This window comes from Arachis stenosperma, chromosome 4 (genome assembly GCF_014773155.1).
Source record: "Arachis stenosperma cultivar V10309 chromosome 4, arast.V10309.gnm1.PFL2, whole genome shotgun sequence".
Classification (NCBI taxonomy): domain Eukaryota; kingdom Viridiplantae; phylum Streptophyta; class Magnoliopsida; order Fabales; family Fabaceae; genus Arachis; species Arachis stenosperma.
Window position 1 is genome coordinate 118,179,156 of NC_080380.1, and position 19,438 is coordinate 118,198,593.

Sequence of the window (19,438 nt, forward strand, 5' to 3'; positions counted from 1 at the left end):
GTAGAAAAACAATCATGTACATATATGAAATGACGTTCTGACCTATCAAGTTGGGAGAAACAGACTATCTCTTCAGGGTCAGCAACCACAATTTTATAATTCGTCTCATCCTCCCAACTCAAACATAATTTATGATGTCTGCGAAAGGTTTTGGCATATTCGTTATCAATAATACGGACAGGAATAAGAACAGATAAATCTACCCATGTCAAGTCGGATGGGACCTTAGAAGATATACTGTGTATAACTGATCGAGACATACAAGCTCTATCTACAATACAACAAAACAAAACAAAAATGTCACAACAAAAAGTCGAAAAGTCGGGTCGTCATCAAAAGATTACAGTTCTTACATTTTCTCATACATACAAACTATCATCACATTATCAGATACAGAAATAGTACCATCTTTTAACAGATAAAGTGGCACTATTTGAGAGCAACACCAGCATGAAAATCTCAATCACCAATAGCAAATAAAGACCAGGACCAACGTAAAATTTACAAGACTGAACCTCATTTTCAAAAATATTTTCTAATATCGATAAAAACAACAATGCCATTTAAGAAATTCAAGAATGAGAAAGTAAACAAATTTTCAATCAACAAACACAAAAGTGGTAAAACAGAACGCAAGAACCAGAACAAGAAAAAGGATAAAAAACCAACCTGAATAGAAGAGTGCTAAAGGAAAAAGAACACTTCAACAGCAAAAATACTACGGTCCAAAGCCTTCAATGAACTAATGAGAACACCCAAAATTCACGATAAAGAAATCTTGAAAGAAGAACAAAGGTTGCAAAAATAATCGAGGGAGACGAAGATGATGCAATACGAAGAAAGTGAAAAAGGAAGAAAAAAAGAAAAATAAAGTATTTATAAGACACTAAAGACAAAAGTTTCACTTTGCACCTCTCATTAATAGTGTACACAGTTACATAGTTACTAAGGTAACTGAAGGAAGAACGTGTGTGATGTTATAAAAAGACTTGACGTTTCAAAAACATGTCGAGTACCCAACTTATCCCAGAAAGACGGTTTACCCAACGTAAAGGAACAAATCAACCCATGCTTAAACCTGACCTCGTAAATACATGAAATCAAGTAAGGAGACTATTTATACATATCCTGACCCAAAAACATAAAGGCAGACCCAATAAGAATAAAAGTTCACCAAAAAGGTGGCTTCATCTACTTATCCGGCCTTATAAAAGTCGAACACCAGAAAGGTAGTTCAATCCTACTTATCTGAATAAGTAACTACCTCCTAAGATATCTCCTGCTTATCTAGAAGGGAGATCTCAACAACTTTCCTATCAAGAGGGAACAGCCATCCATCATCAAAGGTGAAACTACTTTAAAAAGGTAATTATCTATTCTACTATAAATACACTAACACTCTCATGTATATTTTAGACTTAATCTACTAACACTTGCTTAAAGCTCTTACTAACTTAAGTATCGGAGTCTCTTGCAGGTACCACCCCACCTCAGCACCAATATATATAAGTTGAACGTTATCTCAAAAAAAGTCTGGACCTCATGTCTTGGCCCAAGAGCAATCCAGTTTCAGGTAATCAAGAACACTTATTATTATTATTATTATTATTATTATTATTATTATTATTATTATTATTATTATTAGAAAAAATGACAAATAAGTCCTTGACCTTTTGATCGGTAGACATTTAAGTCATCGAGGATTGGAAAATACATTTAAGTTCCTAACATTTTCAAAATCTATCGATCCCTCATATTCACTTGGGTCTGTTAGGATCTGTCAGACTCAACGAAAAAATCAAACGTGACTCCCATGGTACTGACCAGGTTGATACGGATGCACATGTGAGAGAGTTTTTAAAATTGAACAAATTAGACTCAGAGATCGATATGTGCAGATTTTAAAGAGGTCAAAAACTTAAATATATTTTTAAATTCTCAGAAACTTAAATGTTCGTAAACCAAAAAGTCAGGAATCGATTTGTCATTTTTTTTATTATTATTATTAGAAAAAAATCAGAAAGATATTGTTATAAAACTTACTCATCTCAATTATTTTCATGTCAAATTCATTATAAAGAACGTATATATCTGCTATCTATTATTGTATTTAAAAAAGATTAGGATGATTTTAGTACACATTTTTTTTCATATATACTTATATTTATAAAAAGTATATATAAATAAAAGATTTTTTAATTAGGGTATTAAGTAATTTTATTTAAACTAATTTCATATTTTTATTATTATACACCTTGATAAAAAGAAGCAAAAGTGCATATTACTGGTATATGTAAATGTTTTAATAAACTCATTCACTATATGAAAAGTTTCATATGTCACATGTTCCATGATTTTATTCATGGTGTCATTTTTTATAATCACATTGAGTGAGCTTTAGTCAGCATCCCACTAGACCTAGGCAACCTGGAAAATAGGTACATATGCTCAGCCGTGTCAGATCACACACCATTATTATTCATTGAGTCCAATTTTCTTAATTTCCCCCGCTTCTGAATTGACCAAACCAATAACTCAGTTTGAGATAAGAAAGAATATACATGAAAAAGAAGGGGCGGGGGGACATGTGATTTAAACACTCCTTGTACATATATATCATCAACTTAACCCATCATTATCATATAACTTTAGACATCCAATAAGGATAGCAATATATATGTTTCAATTATTTAGATGCAATTAGATCCTAATTGCCATATTTTCACATTTCACATTACATAATATGATTATGATAATAATTATTGTTGGAATAATAATAATCACCTAATTGGGGAAGTCAAAGATTCAACTTGGGCCTTCCCACAAGGTCCATTCATCCTAATATAAAGTCTATATTCATCATACGTCATTGGTTGATAGAGTGCTGGCCTTTCCTTAGTCACAAGCTCTTTGGCAGGTTCAATAAGCAAATCACTTTTTGGGTTGTAAAAGAAGGCTAAGGACACACGATCTTTGTTTGAGTTCACAATAACCCTGTGCTCCACACTCTTGTATATTGCATTGCTCATCACCTGTCATTATATAATATATATTAGTCAATAATTAATTAAGAACTACCCACTCCTTGATGAAAATCTGAACCTCATCAACAATAATACATAATTATGGCAGACCTAGTGGTTGGCTGATTTTTTTTTTTTTTTCAAAATGTGGCTCTTTAATTAATATATGGACATATACAGTGAGTACAGATAATGTTATTACTACTTTTCAGTCTAATTATTGTTATTGTTACCTGAATTTGGTCACCAACGTTGATGATGAAAGCATTTGGGAGAGGCTTGACAGTGATCCAATGATTTCCTTTGCGCACTTGAAGGCCGGACACAAAATCATCAGGCAGAAGGATGGTCATCCCGCCAGGGTCTGAGTGAGCTGAGAGTCCTAAGGTTAGGTCAGGTTGAGGGCATTTTGGGTAGAAATTAACCCTTAAACACCCTCCAATCTCGTTCTCTCCACCAAATGCATTCATAAGGTAATCCTCTTTTAGGCCTAGGTTTCTTGACATCAACTCCAGCATCCTTCCTCCTAGCTTCACCACTTCTTCTCCATATTCCGAGATTACTTTCCTGTTGTCAGTTACCAATTCAACTTAAATGTATGTGCAACTAACCATGATTTAACTAAAGTGAAAACTCAACTGCAATCAATTTTACGTGAAATTAATAACCAAAAACTGTTATATAAAAATCAGTCAAATTATTTAACGATTTTTAACTATCAACTTCACGTGAAGTTGACTATACCTGAATTTTCACCTTTTAACTAATCATTAACATTTTAGTGTAATCAAGTGAAACATTAGCTAATATCGCTTCAAATATAAGGAAAATTAAAAATAAAAAGGTATTTATTATTTAACATTTATTTTTTTTATGATAATAATTATGAGGTAATGAGGTCCCGGTCAACATTGTCCAAAATATAACTATGTTGCTCGTGATCAGCTTAGATGATGAGGTAGTTAAGAGAAAACTATAAATTAAATTAGTGGGTTCCTTTTGTACGTGAAGAGACAGAAAGACAGAGAGATATAAAAGGTGAACCAAGTAGTTTGTACTGGTATATAATTTAAGAAAAGTTCCAAGTATTATTCCAAAAATATCATTATTTCAATGATTTTATATATGAATTTTTTTTAAGCCAAGAGTGAAATTGAACGAAAAATGAAGATTTTTTTTTTCTTTTTACTAAAGATAGGAGACTCGAACCCGCAACCTCTTAATTGAGTATGGGGAGACTATGCCATTTGAGCTATTACTCACTAGCGAAAAATGAAGACTTTTACTTTATTTAAAAAGAACATATGTATTGATAGAGGTATATTTAATATAAATAAAAATTTTTTGAGACAAAATTAAAAGAAAATAAAATTTATGGATATTTCTAAAATTTACTTTTAATTTTATATATATAATTAATTATCTAGAAAAAAGTACTTTTTACTCTTTATCAAAATTTTCATTTTTACTATAGTATTACATTATATATATATATATATATATATATATATATATATATATATATATATATATATATATAATCTGAAATCAACTATTAAAAATATTAAAATATTAATATTTTTGAATACTTAAAAAATTTGTTTATAATTTACTTACAATTGGCCTTTATGTATAGTTTATTGCAATATCCTTGATAAGGAACCCATGCAAAATTATTTTTTATGATAGTAGATCTGGTATTTATTCAGAAAATTAAGTGCTTTAAAGTTTTACAAGTGTTTGATACAATGTAAAAAATACTCTAGCAAATTTACTTTATTATATAAAAAAAAACAGATCATCGCTTTCACTTTTTTAATTGAAAATAAAACAAAAATCACTCTCAGATATTTCATTTTAATTTTTTAAAAAAAAAACACAAATCTTTTCTAACAATTTTATAATTTTTTTGCAAGATGCCCCAATATTTCGGTAAAATTAAAAAAGGCCAATATTTTTTAATTTTACAAAAAAGCTTTCCATATATAAAAATTTTTGCCAACAAACCTAAGGTTTAATTATGTGCAAAAATAAACATTTAATACCTAAGGCATAGCATGATAAACTTGTATCAATCGATATACAAAAAAATTTTCATTAAAATATAAAAGTTTTATTACATTAGATCTACTAAAATATTAAAAAAAATTCTATATTATAGATTTTAGTAAAATTTTCCTCACAAAAGAAAAGCCTGAAGTGTTTTTTTCTTTTTTTATATAGATTTTAGTAATTTGTAAAAGCTGGCTTTGTCAAATGCAAGAGGCCATAGAGATAGAAGAAAGCGCGTCACGTTTTACATGTGGGGTTTGGCCTTTGGAGTGTACATGATGTACCTACATGCTTATTTATGCTTATTCCAAGTTGTTGAAGAAGCGTTAATTACCCAAACCCAACTCACCCAAGTGGTAGGTTTATGAGTCTCCAAAGCTGAACGTGTCAAAAAGCTTCTTTTAACTTCATTTAATTAATTAATTAATTATGAACTATCCACTTCATATGTGACATGACTTTTTCCAACACCCTCAAATTTGACAGGTCCAAACCCTTCCATTTTAATTATGAATAGGATAAGGTTTTTCCTTAGAAAACATGTTAACTTTATCAGTTTGACTAACAAGTGCTCTAAAATTATTTATTCAGGTGTTTGATATAATTTTTTTTATTAAAAATAGTGTAATTTTTAGTACATTATTTAACGAAAAAGATTTAAAAGTTTTTACTGTAAATAAACAAATAATGCTCTACAAAAACATGTGTTAGTGAAATTCTAAAATTATTAAAATAAAAAATTTGTGTTAAAAAATAAAAATATTATGTGTACATAAAAAATTAGCCACTAAATTAATAATTATATATTTTTATATAACTATCTATATTGTTTAATTCGTTTTTAGTGTGAATTTTATGTTTACCATGCATTATATATGAGTCATGATTTGATAGTTATTCTTTTTTTGTACATGTAATATGTTTGGTTAAAAAGATAAGAAAATTATCTATTTAATGCATTTAGTGAATAAGTTTTTTAAGACTACTACTTTCCACAATTAATAACTTTAACGAGTGTTTTTAGTGATTTTTTTAATTTCATACTTAGATAATAATAAGTATCCTATGAAGAAACTTTGCTTTACTAAAATTTTTAATATAAATTCTACTTAAAAATCTTAGAAAGTTTAAATTTGTTATATATAAAACTAAATCTTTATGTACTAATGGTTTATTCATAAAACTAGAATTCGTGATCTAGTCAAAGGGACAGACATATATCCAATCTGTTAAACTTGTGGAACTTTATTTATGCTCTTTTTTCACATGCTCAATTTATGTTACGTATACCTACAACTCCCCAACCTCGTTATAAGAAATTAACATAACTATGAGAAACGCCACCTTATTAATTGGTTGGTAAACAATATTAAATAGAAACAAATATTAAGTATATTTACACTCACATCTATATCATACCAAACAAGGAAAAATTAGTAAATAACTTGCAAGAAAGATAGAGTTTTTAACATACATAAGCATTATTAAAATTATTATTTATTATGTGAAGATGCATTTTCTGAAGATAAACATAATTTTAATATATAAATAACATACTTATATTTGATCGTTGGTTCAAAAGAAAGTAAGGAAGAGAATACAAGGAAAAAGAAAAGTTACCAAACAAAATTATTAACAACTTTAGCTAAATAAATAAATAAACAATTCCATGCATGTTTGGACATAAAAACGTGTTTATCATTCTTAAGGAATTATATATCTACAAGAGAAATAATTATATGGTTATATAGAACACCAAGTTAGATATGTTCTAAACTAATTACAAAAGCTTTTTAATTTTATTTATGCTAGGATACCCCTCAATTATTAACTATAATATCATTCTAGAAATTAAATAGAAGAATAATATTGTACGTCGTCTAACCTAATATTTCATAATCACCCAGCATGTTTTCTTATCTACAATAAATTAAATATGATGACAACTATGATGGTAATATTATTTGCTGTTACAGAAGTCAGAAAGGTGCTAAAGTGATATTTATGTTAGGAATATATGTAATATAATTTTCAGTAACCTACTAAGTATAAAAAAAATAGTTATTCTTATATAATACATATTAAAATAAAAAAATATATTATATATATTAATTTATTTAGTAATTATTTTTTTGTTTTCATGTAACAGTTTTATTTATTGATTTTCAGGCCAAAATAATAATAATAATAATAATAATAATAATAATAATATTATTATTATTATTATTATTATTATTATTATGATGAGACTAGTAAATTTTATAATTTATAGTTATTAATTAATAATTATTAGTGCTTTTAATAGTGTGTAAGTATATTTAATAGTGTAAAATTATTTATTTTTTTGTTGGTTAAATAGGGATTAAATTTTAATAAAAGTGTTAGTATCTTAGTTTATGTGATAATAATAATTAAGAAAAAGAAAGAAATATCATATCATGAACATACATGCATTATTGTCATACCTGAGGGACAACGGAAGTGTAGGCCACTTGTCTTGGTTCCTAAGTGAAGGAGGCATGTAATGGAGGAAGAAGTAGTCACTCCAATCCAAAATGGCACCCTTACTCACACCCAAACGGCTCCCATAACCCTCATAGGTGTTAGGAGAATTGGCATACTCCTCCTTCAGCTCATATGGTTGGTCGAAGAACTCGCGCCACAGCTCCCTTGCGTTCCTCATCAGCTCATGGCTAACGCCATGGTTCACCACCTGGAAGAAACCCCACTCCCGACACGCCTCAGCAACGCGTTGGAGAGTTTCTTCCTGGAGGGCAATATCCTCCCCAGAGGATAGAGACTGAAGGTCGATCACAGGGATATTTATATTTACATCACTGTGATCGTCCTCAGTCTGAGAGACTTGTGGGTAGGCCACAGAAGTTGTGTTGGTATTGGTATTGGTAGTGGTAGGTCTCTGTGAGCGCGGCTTGATGTAACGGGATGGGATAGAGCTTAAGCCACTTTCAGCTAAGGCTTGAACACGAACCACTGGTTCAGGCCATGCTTGGCAACTCATCATCATTTTTGTAAAATAAAACTAATTAAAAAGAAGAACAAAGATAAATAGGGATTAGAGAGGGAGAGTAAGTGATAACTTAAAGTGTGTTGTTATTGCATATAGTATACATATAGTAGTGTGATTGGTAGAGCAAAGTTAGAGGGCTATATATATAGAGAGATAGCCATGATTTTCGGCGCCGTGATGAAATTGAGTTGCTTATGTTGGTTATTGTGGTCATAAACCCATCATATTTTAGACGTCCTTTTTTTTTTCTTTAAAACAAAAAATTAAGCACGTGTTAATTTATTTGTTTTATTATGGTGATAGATTATGTCGACCAGCAGTAATACAGTGATCCAGAAACATTAAACAATTAAGCAAACCGTTTTCGCCGGAAGGCCAGGGTTGGATATATAAATATACAATGGATAGTAGTTTCTACGTATATATATATACGTGTATAATTGATTGATTATTATATTAATTATTGACTAATAATTCGCTCCTTTTTATTGTTTCCTTTTTCCCACAACAAATATATATGTCGTAGTGTCGTACACAAGAGGAAATATTAAAATTAATCTAAATATGTAGAGTTAAAAATATTTAAGTTTTAGATTTTTCATATAAAAATTTTAGTTTAATTATTTTAAAATTTTTTATAATTTTAATTACTAAATTTTCAATTAACTTTTTATTACAGTTTAAAATTTTTAATCAACGTCATTTACATAGTGTAAAACAATTGTAACATTTTTTTAGCTCCATCAACGTGCCATTATATTAAAGTCATAATAAATAAAATATTTTACAGTATGTTAGAAAAATAATAATTTAAAATTATTTTATTTAATTTAATATTTATAATTTTATATATAAAATATTTATATATTACATAAAATATTATTTAATTATTCTATTAACAATTAAAAATATAAAATAATATAATTTTAGATTATTTTAAACTGATTTTTTATTATTTACTAAAATTTTAATCTAATTTAATAATTTAGTATTTATTTACTAAATACTAAATACTTAAATTTTTTATAAACTAATTACTTGATGTGGAGTGTCTTGAATACTTGATGTGTGTGTTGGGTGCCGCAATATTTTATATTTATAATTTTTACTCACATCTTTCTAAATCATAAGGGAGACACACTATATGACAGGCAGAATATAGCGTGCCAAAACTTATTAGCCATTTATCTAACCGTCACAAATAACGAAGATAATAGTAGTTGACATTAGAACACTTTCATGTGCCGCAAAATTTTATTGATTAGCGGTTATTTTATGAAGAATTGCCGCTAGTCATGACACTTTATTATAATTTATTCAATTTTCTATATTTTCTAACTAATAACCTCCACGGCAGAAACCCTCAAACTGAGAGTAGTAGCACGTGAAACCTCTATTGTTTATTCCACCGTGCGCCTCTATTTTTCATCCATCCTTTTCTCTTTGGTGTTGATCTTTTGCTTCTCCTCTACAGTGTGTGAAAACACTACTTCTTCCTTCACGGTGTGTGAAATTTCTATTCTTTGCTCCACCATATCCCTTTATGTTGTCGTGGAGTCGATTGCGTGGCTGCCATCCATCCTTCTTTCACTGACATTGACCTTTTCCCTCTCTTTTACAGTGTATGAAACCCTTACTCCATTCTCCACAGTGTTCGAATTTGAACTATCGTGGTCTCTCCCCTATCATTGGTTCGTTCTTCCACATTCATTATAAGAAAATCGTTGGATACTAACGAATTTATCAAAAAATCGGCCGGTAACCTGTTTACCATCAGATTTAGCGTGGGAATAAATACAACAATATAAACCTCGTTGGTAAATTACCGGCGAATTTTTTGTCCACCGCTAATTACCGATGAATTTAGCGGCGGATATAAACTTTTAATTGTAAAATTCTGGAATTTTTACCTTTGAATTTTTTTTCTCAATAAATCCGATGATAAAATTATATTTTTATTTTTTCTAAATTTGTTTGAAAATTTAATATATAATTTTAAATATTTAAATTTAATAATTTATAAACTAACAAAATCCAAAGTTTTACAATTTCTTATAATAATTTGTCTATAATTTTTCGGTTAAAATTTACAAATAAGTTTAAATATCAAAGTTTATTATTAAAAAAAAGAATTCAATTAAGAAGAAAAATCATATTTAAAATACACTAATTAACTAACAACTAATAATTAACTAATTTATCGTCTACAACATCAACCATGCATTGTCATAATTAAGGCAATATAATAGCCAAATCAAATAGTAATTCATAACCAATAAAAATTTTATTGTCAACTATCATTAATATTAATCATCCGAGACAATTCTAAAGTTGAAAAATAAATAAAGAAATTGAGAACTCGAGGATGGGCCTTGGTTTTCCAGAGATTTTTCAAGTTGGGTCTTCCAAATTCTGCATGTCACTGTTATGCCTTTTTCTTGTGGCTGTGATTGGATAAGGTGGTAAGCACTCTTCACTTTATATTTTGTATTTATGTTGAATTTTCAGTTAAATTTGTCTTCTTGAGCTGGAAAATCAATAGGAAGTACTAGAATCTGTTCTGTTTCAAAGGTTAGGAAAATTTTTCTTACTAGTTGTTGCTTCCATGTTCTGTTTTTCTGATCAACGAGTGTTTTTGCCATGGCTTCGTGATCAAAACTTGAGTAGTTACTCCAAGCCTTGAAGTTGTTTTGATTAGGAAGCCATGAGTCTCTCCAAATTTTCGTATTTTTGCTGGATCCTATCCTCTAAAGCCCCTTTTTTTTTCAACACCCCTTTAGCTCCCCATATGCTCCTCCATGTGTAGATGGAATTGTACCCCGTGTCTGATTATAGAAAATCTTTTTTCTAATATTTTTGCTCTTAGCGTTCTAGTCGCTAAAGACTCTGACTCCTTTTAATTAATCTCCAGCCCTGTTTTACTAAGAGTGTTTGGTTAAAAGCTTCAAAGGTTCTAAATTCCAATGCAAGTCTCCACTAGCTTTGAATTTGTTCAGTTTTTTCTAAATCACCCAATGAATCTTTCTCTCTCTGTTCTTGCTTTTCCAATAAAAACTGCTTATCATGCTCTCTAAGAGGTTGCACAAATTCTTTGAAAGAGAAAAGTAGTTCATAATGTAAGATGGAATTGATTGAACTACTAACTTTATCAAAATCTCTTTCCCAACCTTTGATAGAGTACTTTCTTTCTAACCTTTCAACTTTTTCCATACCCTCTCTTACACAAATTCAGAAACCTGTCTTTTTAGGTCTTCCCACAAAAGTCGGAAGTACTAGGTATTTCGAGTGATTCTCTACTGCCTTTATGTTTGACCAATCTTGGATAAGCATTTGTCTAGTAGAAGGCACGTTTCGGCTGAAGGAGATCTCATATTTATTCAAATTGATTCTCTAGCTTGACGTTAATTGGTTAGAACTTAGAATATCAATCATTTTTGAGATGTTTTGATCTGTAACTCTTAAGAAGATGATGTTGTCATCTGCAAAAAACAAGTGTGAAATTTTCGGGGTTGTTCTTGCTACTTTAATCCCTTAAATTGTCTTCCTTTCTCGTGCTCTTCTCAAAAGACCTAAAAAAATTTTCGCACATAATATGAAGAGGTAAGGTGGTAACGGATCATCTTACCTAATACCTCTGATGGGTTTAAGCTCCTTAGTTGGATTGTGGTGCGATGATTTAACACCCACAGACTAACCAGCAAGTGCACCGGGTCGTAGTAATACCTCAAGTGAGTGATGGTCGATCCCACGAGGATTGATGGATCAAGCAACAATGATTGATTGATTGGCTTATTTAGACAAACAGAAAAGAGTGTTTGAGTGTTCAAAGAGCATTAAACAATCGTTCAGAAAATAAAATAGTAGAGTAAATAAGTTGGGAATAAAATATGGAGACGACAGTTAAGGCTTTAGAGTTATCTATTTTTCCAGATTACTTTTCTTACTAACTATTTTAATTATGTAGGATTTAATTTATGGCAAACTATATGTGACTAGACCTTAATTCCTTAGGCCTTTCTAGTCTCCTCTAAAATTTATTAACTGCCAATTCCTTGGTCAATTAATTCCAATTAGAAGCTGCATGATCAAATTCCAGTTTATATGCCACAAAAACTCTAATTACCCAAAAATAAAAGGATTATATGTCACGTATCCCGTTAAATCTAGATAATTAAAATTTAGGAGAATATGTTTTCAAGCTGTTGTTGAAGTAAAGAGCTTTTTCAAGTTTTACAAGAACTCAAATAGAAAGAGGGTCATACTTCCGTTCTACCTAATTCATAAGATAAAGAGCGAAAACAATTATTAAATTATAAATCCATAAATGAATTAAAATAGAAAAATCAATAAAACCAATCCATACAAATAGACAGAGCTCCCAACCTTAACAATGGAGGTTTAGTTGCTCATGACTCAGAGAGAAAAACTAGGATTCCAGAATGTAAATTTGTATAGAATTGGAAGTTCTCCGGGACCTCTGGGACCTCTTAAATAGAAGAAAAGTCTCTCCTTTTTATAACTAATCCTCATTAATTTAAAATCTAATTTTTAAAATTAAAATAATATATTTTCCAAAAATTAATATTTGAATTTAAATCAGAATAATTAGCAAGTCTTCAGTTGATAGGTGGGAACCACTTGTTTTGTCCATTCTATAGCTTCTAATCTGTATTTTCTGGGCTGGAAACTGGGTCAAAACAGCCCAGAAATCGCTCCCAGCATTTTTCTGCGTTTTTTGCACGTGGCGCATGTCACGCGTACGCATCAGTCACGCGTACGCGTCACTCTTCGCTGCCATCTCCTTTTGTTCTTGTGTTGCAGAAACTCCATCAAATCCAGCCGAATGCTACCTAAAATAAACAAAATTGCAAAAGACTCAATGTAGCATTCATATTGGATAAAAGATAATTAATTCTTTATTAAACTCAACAAATTAGATGCAAATTCACTAGGAAAAGATAGGAAAGATGCTCACGCATCACAACACCAAACTTGAATTGTTGCTTGTCCTCAAGCAACCATAACTAACATAGGTTTAGGATGTGAATTTGTATGAGAAAGAGAGTCCGATTAAGCTCATGTCTCTTCTTATAGTGGGGTTTGCAACTGCAATCCTGAATAGTTTTGGCATCTCACTCTCCTTTGAATCAGAAGGATGTCACTGTCATTCAGAATTAAAATCCGGATAATATTATGAATTCTCTGATCTTTTATAACTTAATTTATTCCTTGAACACATCAATTTTTTCTGGTGCTTTGCACCTTGAGCCTAGCCGTGACTTTAAATTTTTTGTCTCAAGTTTTACTTGACATAGAAACACCACAAGCACTTAACTGGGGAACTCTCCTTAAGTTCTAAATATTTTTTTTTATCCCCTGACAGTGGTGCTCAAAGCCTTTGGCGTACTCTGCAATTGATCTCGACTCTAAATGTTTTGTCTCAAGGATTACTTGACACAATAACACCACAAGCATGTGACTAGGAAAACAACTCTTTGAGCTTTTAATCATGTCTGACCTCCCTAGTCATTGATGCTCAGAGCCTTGGACCTTGCTTTTATTTTTCTTTTGCTGTTTCTTTTTCTTCAAGGATTAAACTTTTCATTAATTTCAGAGAAATCATAATAATTCTCTAAATTCCTGTTCTTTGTACATCAACACTCTTTGATTCAAATTTAAATATGCACTGTTCATGTCATGCATTCAGAATTATAATTAATACCACCACATTTAAGTAAATAAGACTACTCTTAAAATTAACTCAATTTCTCATGCAATACATCACTTATGTATTTTTTATTTGAATTCAAGCTCAGTGAGTAATACATAAGACATATTTTCAGAATTAAAGCAATTAAGAGAAAAATAAACTAGTCCTAGGATTCTAACTAATAAATGATCATGCAACAAACAAAGCAAAGTAGCAGAAAGTCGGAACATAACATAGAAAAAGAGGGGAGGAATAAAAATGAAAGGAACTCAACCACCTTAGTTATCCTAGTGGTCGCTTTATTCTTTAGGTTGTGCTCCTCGGTGAAAATGATTCGCCTCCCTTTCGGTGCCATAGGAATAAACATAAAATGCTTAAGCAAAGCGTCAACACCAAACTTAAAGGTTTGCTTGTCCTCAAGCAAAGAAGAACTGAAAATAGAAAGAGACAAATATTATGATGAAAGAAAAAGAAAAGGATGAAAGAACAAGAGAGAATTAGGATTGGGAAAGGGGAAAAGAAAATTAAAACTGGGCGGCGAACTAGTGTAGTTGTGCGGCGCAGGCGACGCGTACGCGTGGAGCACGCGTACGCTTGGGGCGCGAAAATTTCATAATGATGCGTAAGCATCAGGCACGCATCCGCGTGCCCTTGGTTTGTGCGGATCGCGCAAAGCCAACCGCGTGCTCGCACAACTCTCTGTTCGCGTGGCATGGGAATCAATATTTTCATACGACGCATGCGCATCATGCACGCAGACGCGTGGATGGTCATTTGTGCAACGGACGCGCAGGCATCAGCAACGCGTATGCGTGATCAAGTTTTGTGCTTCTAGCACACTTCCAGTCCCAAGCTAGCACAACTCTATGCCAAAACACTTATTTACGTCGATTTTTAAGGTCACGCGTACGCGTGGAGTGCCAAAATCACCAATGACGCGCACGCGTGGGTTACGCGTACGCATGGGCTTTTTTGTGCGAAAGGCATCATTCCTGCGCCACTCCCGTGTAACTCTCTGTTCATTTTTATTTTTCATGCACACCCATCTGACGCGTACGCGTCAGTGACGCTTGCACGTCGGGTGCTCTTCTTCTCTTTTTTTTAAATCCGGTTCCTGTTCAAAAATAGCTGCATGATCGGAAAATTAGTAAAAATTCAATAAAAAATAAAATAAGTAAGAAAACTACTACTACAAAAAACAACTAAGAATGAAAAGGAGCGATCATACCACTGTGGGTTGTCTCCCACCAAGCACTTTTAGTTAAAGTCCTTAAGTTGGACATGTGGTGAGCTCCTTGTCATGGTGGCTTGTGCTTGTACTGATCCAGGAATCTCCACCAATGTTTGTAATTCCAATGGGCACCAGGATTCCAAACTAGGCGCATAACGCCTTCGAGCAAGTTGAAGAAAGTGACAAGCCCCCATGAGTGTTGATTGCGGGAATGAATTCCAGGGTCCCAAACCTTACTTTTATACCCGTCTCCTTGTGGATCACCATTGTTCCCACCGGGTGGCAAGCGATCTGAATTCTCACAGAGACATCCAAATAACCTTCTAGACCCATTCAATTGAGCTCTACACCAATCCTTGCACTTCAATTTGGAGCATGCAACCATATTGAACCTTGCATGACAACTCTTACCACTAACCATCTTCCTCTTACTCTTAATGCCACAAAGAGATCTAAGTTGACCATCTATCTCCAGTAGCCCATATTCAAGTGGGAACGTAAAGGTTAAGGATAGAAATTTTACCCACTTGAATGTTGTATTGGATAGTGATGGCCTTGGGAGAGGTCTTGCAAGCTCCACTCCCTTGTGTTCTTCTTTGAATTCTTCCACTTCTTTGCAAGCTTCCTCAATTTCAACCTCTTCCTCTTGGTAGCTGTCTTCTAATTCAATCTCTTCTTCATTGCTTACCAAGGGCATGGGAGGCTGTGCATCTTCCTCCTTTGTGGGTGCATCTTCCTCCTTTGTTTTTGCATCTTCCTTTTCTTCCATATGTGAGGATGAAAAGTTGTCTAGTTCACTAGAGTGTGAACTCCTTTGATTGATTTCCTCACTTTCTTCTATAGGATCTTGTATTATATCTCTTGGGAAGGAATTTGCTTGCTCCTCTTCCTGTGGTTTGATAATCGACTGCACATGTTTCTCTACATTTTTGACACTCGTCTTTATATCATGTAAGAATTCTTTCATGAGAAGCTCAAGATCTAATGGTATTTGAGATGAATAAGGAGGGGGTGATGGTTCTTGGTATGAATAGGGAGATAGTGGCTCTTGATATGGATAGAAAGTTGATGGTTCTTGATATGGATAGAGAGGTGGTGGTTCTTGGTATGGATATGAAGATGGTGGTTCTTGATATGAATATGGAGATGGTGGTTCTTGATAGTTGGAACATAGAGCATTGAAGTTTCTTTGGTTTTGACTTTGCCAACGAAAATTGGGGTAGTTCCTCCATCCACAATCATATGAATTACTACTTGGGTGGGAGTAGTAACCCATGTGATCTCTCTTCATTATTTTTTCTTAGCACAACACACCAAACAGAATTAAACGCACCATGTGGTAAATAGGAAAGCAAAGAAGACAGAACAGAATTCTAAAAATTAAAATAAGAAAAATTAAAATAAAACTAACTAGAAAACACCAAACTTAATTTCAGAAATTAAGAAAAATATTAGTGCTATTTATTTATTTAAAATATTTTTTTCGAAAATAATAAAATAAAATTTAAATAAAATTAAAATTAAAATGCCTAATCTAAGCAATCAAACAACTGAGAGTTGTTAATCACTATCAATCCCCAGCAACGGCGCAAAAAACTTGGTGCAGTGATTTAACACCTACAGACTAACCGGCAAGTGCACCGGGTCGTACAAAGTAATACCTCAGGTGAGTGAGGGTCGATCCCACATGGATTGATGGATCAAGCAACAATAATTGATTGATTGGCTTAGTTAGACAAACAGAAAAGAGTGTTTGAGTGTTCAAAGAGCATTAAACAATCGTTCAGAAAATAAAATAGTAGAGTAAATAAGTTGGGAATAAAATATGGAGACGACAGTTAAGGCTTTAGAGTTATCTATTTTTCCGGATTAATTTTCTTACTAACTATTTTAATTATGTAGGATTTAATTTATGACAAACTATATGTGACTAGACCTTAATTCCTTAGACCTTTCTAGTCTCCTCTAAAATTTATTAACTGCCAATTCCTTGGTCAATTAATTCTAATTAGAAGCTGCATGATCAAATTCCAGTTTATATGCCAGAAAAACTCTAATTACCCAAAAATAAAAGGATTATATGTCACATATCCTGTTAAATCCAGATAATTAAAATTTTGGAGAATATGTTTTCAAGTTGTTGTTCAAGTAAAGAGTTTTTTCAAGTTTTACAAGAACTCAAATAGAAAGAGGGTCATACTTCCGTTCCACCCAATTCATAAGATAAAGAGCGAAAATAATTCTTAAAAATTATAAATCCATACATTAATTAAAATAGAAAAAGCAATAAAATCAATCCATACAAATAAACAGAGCTCCTAACCTTAACAATGGAGGTTTAGTTGCTCATGACTCAGAGAGAAAAACTAGGATTCCGGAATGTAAATTTGTATAGAATTGGAAGTTCTCCAGGACCTCTGGGACCTCTCAAATAGAAGAAAAGTCTCTCCTTTTTATAACTAATCCTCATTAATTTAAAATCTAATTTTTAAAATTGAAATAATATCTTTTCCTAAAACTAATATTTGAATTTAAATCAAAATAATCAGCAAGTCTTCAGTTGATGGGTGGGGACCACTTGTTTTGTCCATTCTGCAGCTTCTAATATGTGTTTTCTGGGCTGAAAATTGGGTCAAAACAACCCAGAAATCGCCCCCAGCATTTTTTTACGTTTTCTGCACGTGGCGCATGTCACGCGTACGCGTCAGTCACGCGTACGCGTCGATGGTCTTTTTTGCAAGTCACGCGGACGCGTCAGTCACGCGAACGCATCCCTGAGCAAATCTTCAAATCATGCGTAGTGTCAGTCACGCACATGCGTCGCCATGGAAAGCTCCAAATCACGCGCTCCCGTTAGTCACGTGTACGCGTCGCTCATCGCTGCCATCTCCTTTTGTTCTTGTGCTGCAGAAACTCCATCAAATCCAGTCGAATGCTACCTAAAATAAACAAAATAGCAAAAGACTCAAAGTAGCATCCATATTGGCTAGAAGATAATTAATCCTTTATTAAACTTAACAAATTAGATGCAAATTCACTAGGAAAAGATAGGAAAGATGGTCATGCATCAGATTGCCATTTACGAAAATTTGGAAAGACATAGTGCTTTTACACCCCCAAATGAGCTCAATCCACCTTTGAGGAAACCCCATTCATCTCAAAACCACTACAAGAAACTTTCATTATATTCTATCGTAAGCTTTAACCATGTCAATTTCCATACCCATATAGCCCTTATTTCCCCTTTTTTTTCTCATGTAATGAAAGGTTTCAAAGGCAACTAACCCATTATCGGTGATCAATCTATCCGGTACAAAAGCGCTTTGGTATTCTCTCACTATATCCGGTAGGATGAGCTTTAATCTATTTGTAATAGTCTTAGTTATAATCTTGAATAGCATATTGCATAGAGATATGGATCTAAATTTTCTAGTATGGTTTGGATCTTTGACCTTTGGAATTAGACAGATGAAGATTTTATTGTGTTCGGTTGGATCACCACCATTGTTGAGGATATTTAGGGCCCACTTTGTTGTCTTGTCCCCCACTATGTTTCATATGCTTTGGTAGAATAAGGTTGGTATTCCATCCCACCCTGGAGCCTTTGTTGGGTGCATTTGGTCAAGGGTTGTCTTCACTTCCTCCTTAGTAAAATTTGTTACTATTGTATCCATCCTCTCATGATTTATTCTCTCCTTAACCACTTATGCTACTGCTTCTTTATTTTCAGTGCTTTCTGATCTGAATAGCTCTTCCAAAAAATTCACTACAACCTTTTCAATCTTCTCTTCTTCTTTATGGATCACACCGGTATTGTCCATAATCCTTGAAATATTGTGTCTTTTATTTCTTTACGTTGCTTTTCGATGAAAAAAAATTGTATTATGATCTCCCGCTCTGAGCCAATTGACTCACGATCTTTAAGCCCACCGAATCTCCTCTTACTTCAAAATCTCGTCCAATTTTACTTGATTTTTTGTAGTTTCTGTCATAACTTCTTCTGTTTGCAGGGAGGAATGTAGGTTGTCCAGTTTTTTCAACTTATCTTGGACTACTATGGATATGCTGCCAACTTCATTTTGATCCAATTCTCTAAGAACCTTTCTGTAGTTTTCAGTGCTTCCATTAATCTCTTGGTTCTCTGGAAGCCACACCCTTTTCACAATATCCTTGCACTCTCCATTTCTGAGCCACGCTTCTTCAAACCTGAATAGGTGTTTCCTTTTCTTCCTTAAGTTTTTGAGTCAATTTGTATCTAGAAGAATCGGACAGTGATTTGACCTACAGTTTTGAAGGTGTTGAATAACTACATCCGGGAAAACTTTTCTCCAATCGATGTTTGACATTGTCTTGTCGAGCCTCTCTTGAATGTTTGTGTCACCAGTTTGGTTATT

The 19,438-nt window shown here is 32.5% G+C and overlaps 1 protein-coding gene across 1 annotated transcript; it reads right to left on the reverse strand.

The window, feature by feature from the left end:
• Positions 1-2,588: 2,588 nt before the first annotated feature.
• Positions 2,589-8,214, reverse strand: LOC130976030 (jasmonate-induced oxygenase 2-like). The gene is made up of 3 exons (XM_057900768.1): positions 7,541-8,214; positions 3,257-3,590; positions 2,589-3,032 (listed from the first exon to the last, which is right to left on the reverse strand). The coding sequence occupies exons 1-3, from the start codon at positions 8,098-8,100 to the stop codon at positions 2,781-2,783; spliced, it is 1,146 nt and encodes a 381-aa protein (XP_057756751.1). The 5' UTR covers positions 8,101-8,214; the 3' UTR covers positions 2,589-2,780.
• Between the last annotated feature and the right edge of the window lie 11,224 nt (positions 8,215-19,438).

Coding starts and splice junctions, on each gene's coding strand:
- LOC130976030 (XM_057900768.1), bottom strand. CDS start 8,100: ATGATGATGAGTTGCCAAGCATGGCCTGAACCAGTGGTTCGTGTTCAA. Junction 3,591..7,540: donor ACACTTCCGTTGTCCCTCAG/GTATGACAATAA, acceptor AACTGACAACAG/GAAAGTAATCTCGGAATATG. Junction 3,033..3,256: donor ACGTTGGTGACCAAATTCAG/GTAACAATAACA, acceptor ATATAATGACAG/GTGATGAGCAATGCAATATA.